We start from the raw sequence: 10,251 nt of genomic DNA, 5'->3' as shown, positions 1-10,251 counted from the left end.
TATCTTAAGTGTGTGAATAGGAGGCTTTACGTTCTCTACTTTGAAACTTGAGATCTGTTTAGATCACGTCACTTTATAACTCAGAGACTTAGAAAACTCTCTCCAACCCACGGAGTGGAGGAAAACATTTGTAAATTATATATCTGATAAGAAACTTGTATCTTGAATATACAAAGAACGCTTACAATTCAATAATAAAAAGACAAATAAGCCACTGAAAATGGGCAAAGGATCTCAATAGACATGTCTCCAAAGATGATATACAAATGGCCAATAAGCATAAAAAGCTTCCAACATCATTAGCTATCAGGAAACTGCAAATCAAAATCACAATGATACCACTTCACACCCACTAGAATGGCTATAATAAAAAATACATTTAACAACAAGTGTTGGTCAGGATGTGGAGAAATTGGAACCCTCATACACTACTGATAGAAACGTAAAATGGTGCAACCACTTTAGAAACAGTCTAGTAGTTCCTCAAATGGTTAAGCATAGAGTTACCACATGACCCAGCAATTCTACTGCTCGTATATATTCAAGAAAAATGAAATCACACATCCACACAAAAACTTGTACACAGTGTTCAGATCAGCATTATTCATAATAGCCTAAAAGTGGAAACAACACAAATGTCCATCAACTGATGAATGGATAAATAAAATGTGGTATAGCCGTACAATGGAATATTAGTAGGCCATCAAAATGAATGAAGTACTGATGTATGCTACATGAATTAACCTTGAAAACATTATGCTATGTGAAAGAAGCCAGTCAAAAAAGACCACTGTGGTCACAAAAGACATACTGGGGTCTTTTGATTTTCATGTGATTTCATTTATATGAAATTTCCAGAATAGAAAAATCTGTGGAGATAAAAAGTAGATTAGTGGTCAGTTAGGGCTAATGGGGTTGGGCGAAATGGTGACTGACTGCTAATGGATATGGGGTTTCTTTGGGGGTGATTAAAATGTTCTAAGATTGTGATGAATATAAAAATATAACAATTATGAACCAGATCAGGAGACATGGGGGATGAGATCAAAAGTTACAACAGTCATCTAATAGGAGGTAAGGAGATACAGAATAGAGAAAATGGGAGAGGGGGAATATTCAAGGAGATAATGGCTAAGAAATTTCCAGTATTAAATATGTTATTTTCTATTGTATTTTCAGATATAGTCTTAATTGCTTAAAATATAAAATATCCTTCAGTGATATGTTCTACATGTTTATTTGCTTACACTTTTATAATCCATACATAGTACATAGGAAGAGTCCTTTGTGTGGTAAATAGAGTGGAAATAACTTTCTGTAAAAGCTGATAAAGTTAATTACATTCAATTTGATACTTATCCCCCAAGAATAGACAGCTGAAAGACACTTGTAGAGTTTAATCAGCAAGTTGAAAAGTCAGAAATGCAACCATGTTTTACATTATAATGTTCAGTCTCCTCAAGTTTTTTCACAAACAATGGGCATACAACTTAAATGTAAAAGTGAATTTTTTTTTTTTTTGCTGTACGCGGGCCTCTCACTGCTGTGGCCTCTCCCGTTGCGGAGCACAGGCTCCGGACACACAGGCTCCGCGGCCATGGCTCGCGGGCCCAGCCGCTCCGCGGCATGTGGGATCTTCCGGGATCGGGGCACGAACCCGTGTCCCCTGCATCGGCAGGCGGACTCTCAACCACTGCGCCACCAGGGAAGCCCTAAAAGTGAATTTTACAGTGATTATACAGTGAATTTCAGTAACTAAAGGGTCATTCACTTAGTTGACTCCATATCAACAATCGTTATTGGATAAAACTCAGAATTTCCTATAAGAATCAACACAGAGACTTACCTCCCCCATCTCAGCTCCATCTCTGTCCCATGTATCTACATCATGGACAGACACTCAGTTGTTAACAATAAACTATATTTTCTGGAGTTATCATAAATAAAATTATGAAAACTTCATACTCACATATTTAATACTTCCTTCATCCTAATATGTGTTAATGTTGGAAATCATGTTAAGAAATGAAACTCTTTTTTTTAATAAATTTGTTTATTTATCTGTTTGTTTGTTTTTAGGTGCATTGGGTCTTCGTTGCTGTGTGCAGTCTTTCTCTAGTTGCCGCGAGCAGGGGCTACTCTTCATTGTGGCGCACAGGCTTCTCATTGCGGTGGCTTCTCTTGTTGTGGAACACGGGCTCTAGGCACGTGGGCTTCAGTAGTTGTGGCAGGCAGGCTCAGTAGTTGTGGTTTGCGGGCTCTAGAGCACAGGCTCAGTATTTGTGGCGCACTGGCTTAGTTGCTCCACGGCATGTGGGATCTTCCAGGACCAGGGCTCAAACCCGTGTCCCCTGCATTGGCTGGCAGATTCTTAAACACTGTGCCACCAGGGAAGCCCAAGAAATGAACTCTCTTAAGAGTTGTTTTCATAGTTATTCACAATTCTACAGTCCTTAATATTTTCAAAATGCTGTGAAAATATATGGTCATTATTCTGCATCATAACATTCCATATGCTAGCGATACTTTAATCCTCACCTGTAGATGAGTCAAGGCAATTTCCCTAAAAGAACACAAGCAAGGTGTGTGACTTCAGGAAAATCAAGATTTCAACCTTGGCCTCTAGGGCAGGATTTCTTGAACTCCACACTATTGATAGCTGAGGCAGGATCATTTTTTGTTGTTGTGGAGGAGAAGGGCTGCCCTGTGCACCATAAGACATTTAGCAGCACCTCTGAATTCTATCCACTAGATGCCAGTAGCACCTCCTCACCAGATGTAACAACCATAAATGGATCCAGATATTTCTACATGTCCCCTGAGATGCAAAATTGCCCCGTTGAGAACCACTGGTCTAGAGAGAAAATGATTGCATAAGCAACTAAATAGATGAATATACATGTATACTGTTTTATATCCTACATATAAAATTTTCTTTGCTCTATGGAGTGAATATGATTGGTCTGTAGCTTTCTTTAGAGTTTACATTCTCTCTGTTAGAATAATCCTGCTGATTCCTAACTACATTTTAGTATTTCTATGGCATATATTTTTTTAGAGTAAGGAACTATTTCCATATCATTACACTGCAAATTATTAACGGCTTATCTTTTTTCAAAACTAGCAAATAAACTTTGTCTCAAATTTTGACTCCCAATCAATTTCAATTGAAATTTTAAGTAACACTATTTGAATTAATAAAGCACTATCTGATCTTTGATGGTCACATTATTTTTGTGAGGTAGGTATGTGTTTAGTGTTAAGTTCCATCATTAGAGGAGATTAAGGATAAATTCAAGGTCATACAACTTATTAGTGGCAAAAGAAATAGGTAACTTATGTGGCTTTTCCCTCCCACTAGCACTGTTGTAATTCAAAATAATTAAGAACATTAGATTTTTAAATTTACATTATATTAACATTTTACCTTTATTTGGTTTAACCCAAAGATTTAGATAAGATAAATAATTTTTAATTATTAATAGTAACATTACTTTGATTTCTTAAGATAGGGATCTGGTACTCTCATGTGTTTATAAAAGTAAAATATTGACAATTCCTAATGTCACAAAGACATATTTTCCTAAAAGAAAGTGGACAAGAATGGAAGTATTATATCTCTCATTAAGAATACAGGGCTTCCCTGGTGGCGCAGTGGTTGAGAGTCCGCCTGCCGATGCAGGGGACACGGGTTCGTGCCCCGGTCCAGGAAGATCCCACATGCCGCGGAGCAGCTGGGCCTGTGAGCCACGGCCGCTGAGCCTGTGCGTCCGGAACCTGTGCTCCGCAGCGGGAGAGGCCAAAACAGTGAGAGGCCCACATACCACACACACACAAAAAAAGAATATATTCCATAACTCCTTGGCAGTCAGAAAAGAGAAAAAATTATTTAAATAACCTGATTTTGATTTCCAAAATTGAAGGAAAGTACACACATGTGCATTTAGAATTACTAAATAAATAACAATTGTTCAAATCACACTCACATAAAACAAATAAGATTATATCTTCCTACTCATTAAAAAATCATAGAAAGGGCTTCCCTGGTGGCGCAGTGGTTGAGAGTCCGCCTGCTGATGCAGGGGACACGGGTTCGTGCCCCGATCCCGGAAGATCCCACATGCCGCGGAGCGGCTGGGCCCGCGAGCCATGGCCGCGGAGCCTGTGTGTCCGGAGCCTGTGCTCCGCAACGGGAGAGGCCACAGCAGTGAGAGGCCCGCGTACAGCAAAAAAAAAAAAATCATAGAAAGAGTTACAAAGTTTGATGGATGCTTACAAATATGTTGATTAAAAAATAACAACTATACACTTAGAAAATATGTGACTATATCATTAATTTAAATGTATAAATCTCTTTGCTTTAGATTAATGCTATTTATTTTTTTATTAATGTTTCTTAATAACATGAATAAAACATTAAAAACATTTCTTAATGTTTTTAATTGTCAACCTCTGTACAGCATGCTCACCTAAATATCAGACAATAAGCAAAAATTATTTAATCATAAAATATTTTAATGTACCTAAATATTTCACACATTATTATTTTGAAACAGTGTAATGCTAAAAAAATACCCTTCTAAATAGTATCTAATGTGTGAACTGTAGAAAAAAAATAAGTTATTGATGAAAGCCTGTAACCAAAGTCTTAGCTAGAAATGTAGGAAAATAAACAAAATAAACTTTGAGATTGCTACTTGAAATTTTAAAGCGTGGAACATAGCATATATTCAGTAATTCCGGAACACTAAACAAAAATAGTAGTATTTGCCCATGTAATTTAGCTCATCAACCAGGTGGATACATTGGAATTCAATATGTCTAAGCATATGTACCTTTAAATTTAAATCATTGCAAATTAGTTGACATTCAGCTTCATAGCATTCAATGGAATCATCTAATTCCACAGAGCTTACCCATTTTTAATTGTGTAAATGTTCTTGGATCACCAAATCTGTAAGTACCTAGCTGAAAGTACTTTGGTCAGTATAAGCCTCATGGGAGTTTATATTTATAGGCCAGGATGCAGTGAACCAGGACCTGGGGTAGCATGATTCACATTGGGTGTCTCAAGACATACACAAGCCCAAAGCAATAGAGTGAACAGGAAATTAGCAAGGCGAGCAAAGGTAAAATGTTCAACAAAACCAAAGTTAGTGGGTGAGAAACTAGGAATCCAGATAAGAACCAGAGTCTAAGAAAGGCAATATAAGCAGCCAATGGCCAGGAACTCTAGTTAACAAGCAAAAAGGCACAGGAGATGCATAGCACCAAAAAGACCTTGACCATTGGGCCCATGTTCTGTCCCAAACAGGATGTTTCTTGATTACCACCCTCCCGAGCCAGAATCAATTCCAAGATTAAACGTGCCCTGGGCTGACAGGGGTTGATGAGAAGCAAAGATCGAGACAGCACAGACCTGTCACTTCATTGCTCCCTAAGAACAGAGTATGTGGTAGGAGGGAGAAAGGTTCTTTTCAATATTAATTATGATTTCAGAAAACCCCAAAATATATGCTAGCACCAAATGCAGGGAAATATTTTTAATGATGCCCTAATTTAAGAATATGCTTTTGACCGTCGAGTATGTGTGTATATGTGTGTATTAGCTTTTCAGCACATATGTAGTCACAACTTTCAAAACTTTCACAACTACAGCTTCACTGAAATAATAGTAGAGAGACAGGAAAATACTGATGCTGAAACTCTTACATCCAGAGTAGCATCAATTAATGAGTATAGAAAGTAAAAGTCAAAATTTGCTTTAATAAAAATTAATCCCCCCAAAGTTCCCCCAAAACACTCATGATAGGACAAAAAATCAATCTAAACCTGATCCAACTATCTTCAAAAACATAAAACTGGGACACTGTTTAAGATAATTTAGCATCACAGCTGCTTCACAAACGAGTCCCATTGATCTTGCCACTTTGATCTGTGCAGTTCAATTCAATATGGTTGAAGCCAGGATTATCAGTTCCACCATCTTTTACTGGATGAGATTTATAGTCTAAAACTTGCTTCTTCTAAAAGAAAATGTTAACATGGTGATTAGAAAAAAGAAACTGTTCGTTCAACTCTAAATAATTGTTACTACTACTTTTCTTTCTCTAAATCAGCTTTGTAGTCTATTGAGGCAGAGATAAACAACAGAAATAAATCATTAAAAAAAGGAAGGCAAATACCTTCCTTGTCCAAAAGAAAGTCTGAGGATTAACTAGTATTCTGCCCTGGTGATAAAAGCATAGTCTTACTAATTTAAGGAAAAAGAAAGCCAACTCACTTTCTTAAAAATGTCAAAATTGGATAAAAAGTCCTCTTTGGTTAGTAGGAATCTGCGGTCTATGTTTTGTTTTCTTCCTCCTGAAAAACATACATTATTTACATTGTTAAAAAGATATCTGTAACTACCCAGTGACGGACCATCATACACACATTTAACTTGGGCACATTCACTTCTATGCATTTATAAAACACAAAGAGAAAGAGTCTTTTAAGTAGTGCTGGAGACATAACCTACCATTTCTCTTCCCTCAGTCAGTCTCAGATTCTGCAAGCCTGTCACTGGGATACATATGAGTCTAGTGTTTAAAGATAAATAAGGTGGTTCTTAAATGCAAGCCAACTGTCTCATCTGGTATCAACTAGGGAAGAGTCATCTGGCCCAATACTGGTAGGAAAACTGGTTTAAATGCATCCTTCATGATCTACCAATAAAATATCAAACCTCTGCTTGATGGAGTTGCCCTTCCCCAGTTTAGTGGCTATGAATGTGTGAAGAAATGCAGGAAATTATGAATTGTTGGATAAATTATTTAAATGAAAACCAGTATGATGATAGGTGCTTGATCCAAATTCTCTTCCCTAAAGTTTTGCTCTACAAAAATTATTCTTTGGCTCGGTATTTTATTTGTGAATCAGAGAGGAGGCTTTTAAAACTGTGTATCTCAAAGAGTTGTTCTCCAACTACCTCTATCCAAATCACCTAGGAGATGTACCGAACATGCAGATTCCTGGATTCCAACCTGGACTGACCCAATTAGAACCTCTGTGGGTGGAGCCACTGAGTCCTGATTTTTACCAAATTTCCAAGGTGATTCTTCTGCCCTCTAAAGTTTGAGAAACACCATTTTAGTATAAATACTAGGTTTTTAATTAAGGGAACCTCTGTTGTTCAGGAGATGGGTTCAACCTAAAATTAATTCATTCAATATTGTTGAGTGCCTACCATGTTCTAGAGACTCTACCAGGTGCTGGAGAGACAGAGATAAATAAAATAATCACTGCACTCATAGCTCATAGTCTACATAGGAAAAAATTTACCCCACTTTACCAGTGAAGAGACACATTCATCGTGCACCATCTGTGATTAGGTGAAGCTGAAATGCCAACCAAGTCTGTTTGGCCTGAACTCCTACATATTCCTAGTATCCTACAGTAGATCTTTAAATATATTTCCCAAGGAGCATCAGGATTTTATGCTTCTAGACTTTTTTTGCAAGGTTCTCACTGATGGTATGAAGTGGGAATAAGTTATATATGAGATTAATGAAGTTGAAGTGTTTTTAAATCACTGGATGCCTGTTCACCTTCACTTTTTAAAGCAAAAGATAAAGTTGTAGAAGGTTATCAGAATCAAAGTATTTAAGGGGGGAAAAAAGGAGCACTCAGAGGGAGTACACTGACACTCCCATTTTTTTAAAGGAAAAAAAAAAGGGTTGAAAAAGGACCAAAGGTCAAATAGGAAAATGAGATTGGTTAGGTGTGTTCCAGATCTGAACAGTTGGGTTATTGGTGAGAAAAGTTTAAGATCTGTCTTAAAATATATCACAACAGATAAGAGAGTAAACCTACTGTGCTGGAAATTTTACTTACAAGAAAAAGCATAGTCCTTTTTGAAAAGAAAGAGAATAGTTTAAACAACTGTTTGAGAGGTAACAAATAGTTACAAACATTATTATAAGTTTACAATAATTATAAATTATAATGTCTAAAATAATTATAATTATATAATGTTAATATAATCATTGATACAATTATATTAATATCACCACTAATTATTAATATAATTTATTAATTATAAATATACATCCTGTGATATAAGTATCACAGAAGTTTCAAAGACAGTTCTATCCAGGTGCCAAAAAACAATGAGAGATGGTAGAATTCTATAAAGTAGCACCATGCTGGTAGATTTACAGTATAAAGCAAACAAAGACATCAGGCATACTTGGACAAATTATAGGATTTCTGACTAGTCATAATACATTTGATAAAGAAGGCAGGGGAGCTGCCTCCCCCTGCTTGGTTGCTCTGGATGTGTATGTGTGAGGAAACGTAGGAAATTAGGGAGCCCAGCACTTCTCCCCAACTCCACACTACTGCCCTGCTCCAAGCCACCGTGATTGCTCACGTGGGCTACTGCAATAGCCTCTACCTGCCCTCCTTCCCTTACAGAGTATTCTCAAAACTGAATCAGAGCACTCCTTTGAAAATTACTGGAAAAGTCATTTTAAAAATAACCCATGTAGTAAACATAAGAGATACAGAGATGGAAAATAGGAGAGAAAAGATAAGAAAATCAGAAGGACTGTCCAAGTTTAAAACATTTGACTAACAGGAGTTTCCAGAAAGAGAAAACAGAAAATGGCAGAAAATTACAAAAGAAATAATATCGGAAAGTGCCCTAGAACTGCAGGACATGGGTCTTCAGATTGAAACCCTCCTGAGAGGCTAGGGCAAGGCAGTCATTGTGAAATGGGTCACATGCGAACGGCCAGCAGGCAGCAGGGCACTGGTATCCTCAGCGGCAACAAGGCAAGTCGAAGAGAAGTAACACAGCCTCCAGGAACAAGAAAGTTACTCTCAACCTAGGATTCTCTACTCAAATTATCAGCAATTATCAAACATAAGGAGGAATTAAAGACTTTTTTTTTTCAGCTATGCAATGTTTCCAAGATCTCTTGTCCACCCTTTCTCGAGAATGTGCTGTAGTATGTGCCCCATTCAGTTAAGGGTGTAAACAAGAATTAGGAGTAATGGGATACAGGCAGCAGGGAATCCAACACTGGAGGGAGACCAAGAGAATTCACAGAACGAGGACAAAATGAAGTCCCAGGGTAACAGTTCTATAGCAATCCCAGAGAGCTGTGTATGCTATGTGTATTATTGGTTTGATTTCCTTTAAAAATATTTTTTTAAAGTTTATGAACATCTGAGAAAAGCCTTCACACTATGTTTAGATATAAAGATCATAATTATTATTCCTTACATGTGTATACTTCTGTACAAAGAGTCAGTGCAGGACAATGAGAAGATCATGGCACAGAGCTATTGTAATGGTATGTGTAAAATCCCTAGCATTGTAGTAGCTATACACAATTTCTTCAAGCATTTTATTTTTATCTTACAGAGACCTGTGAGATAGGCAGGTCAATCATTATCCTCATTTTATACATAGGATAGCTAAGGCTCAGAGTAGCTATGTAGTAGCTATATAGACTTATAGCTATAAGTTCTTTCAGCTAATAAATGGCATAACAAAGATTCAAATTGAGGTGGGTCTTCTGTTTTCAAGACCAGGCCATAAAATTTCCCATGAGTAAAATGGAACAAATAATTAAACTAGTTGTTAGGACTATAGTAAAATAACATAAATACCTATAAAACAGATATAGTAAAAACTAATGCAACGGTAATACAGCAATATTAATGTTTAGTTACCTATTAATAAACTGATAAGCATTCCCACAAATAACGTTACCAAAGTTCCAACAGTACTGAAGTATAGATATGATAAAGAATACCAGTTATCCATCAGTGGAGTCCTAAGAGAGAGAAAAACATAACCGTAAGATTTCATGCATGCTACTAGCAGCTAACAGTATGTGTCAATAAACCTCATGGCAAAGTCAAAATATAATATTTAATCATGTTTTTAATGTCCACATCTGCTGTTCCAATTTTATCTTATTGGATCAGGAACTAAAAGTATGACTTAATCTTAACCACATACTAGAATACTAAATGTCCATGTTTATTCATTCAACTCTGCTTTGTGTCCCAGGTACTGTTCTTGTTATTGGAAAGTCTGCCATAAAAAAGCTGGATAAGGTTGTTCCTGCCCTCAGAAAGTTTACATTCTAATACAGAAATGTAATAAACAAGTAAACAAATTAATAAACATAATAATTCCCACTGGTGGAAATTATATAAGGAAAATGAAACAAGGTAATGTGACACTAACAGGGT

The 10,251-nt window shown here is 36.7% G+C and overlaps 1 protein-coding gene across 1 annotated transcript in view; it reads right to left on the bottom strand.

Annotated features, from left to right (window-relative positions):
* Positions 1-5,788: 5,788 nt before the first annotated feature.
* SLC5A8 (solute carrier family 5 member 8) overlaps positions 5,789-10,251 on the bottom strand; it is a 75,254-nt gene continuing 70,791 nt past the window's right edge. The window contains exons 13-15 of the mRNA XM_060114236.1: positions 9,724-9,827; positions 6,284-6,363; positions 5,789-6,026 (exon numbers count right to left, since the gene is read on the bottom strand). Coding sequence (XP_059970219.1) covers positions 5,901-6,026; positions 6,284-6,363; positions 9,724-9,827 — 310 coding nt within the window. The 3' untranslated portion in view covers positions 5,789-5,900. The remainder of the gene's footprint in view (positions 6,027-6,283; positions 6,364-9,723; positions 9,828-10,251) is intronic.

The sequence above is a fragment of the Mesoplodon densirostris genome, chromosome 11 (genome assembly GCF_025265405.1).
Source record: "Mesoplodon densirostris isolate mMesDen1 chromosome 11, mMesDen1 primary haplotype, whole genome shotgun sequence".
NCBI lineage: Eukaryota > Metazoa > Chordata > Mammalia > Artiodactyla > Ziphiidae > Mesoplodon > Mesoplodon densirostris.
Note: the sequence above shows the minus strand (reverse complement) of the source record. Positions and strands in the feature narration are given on the sequence as shown.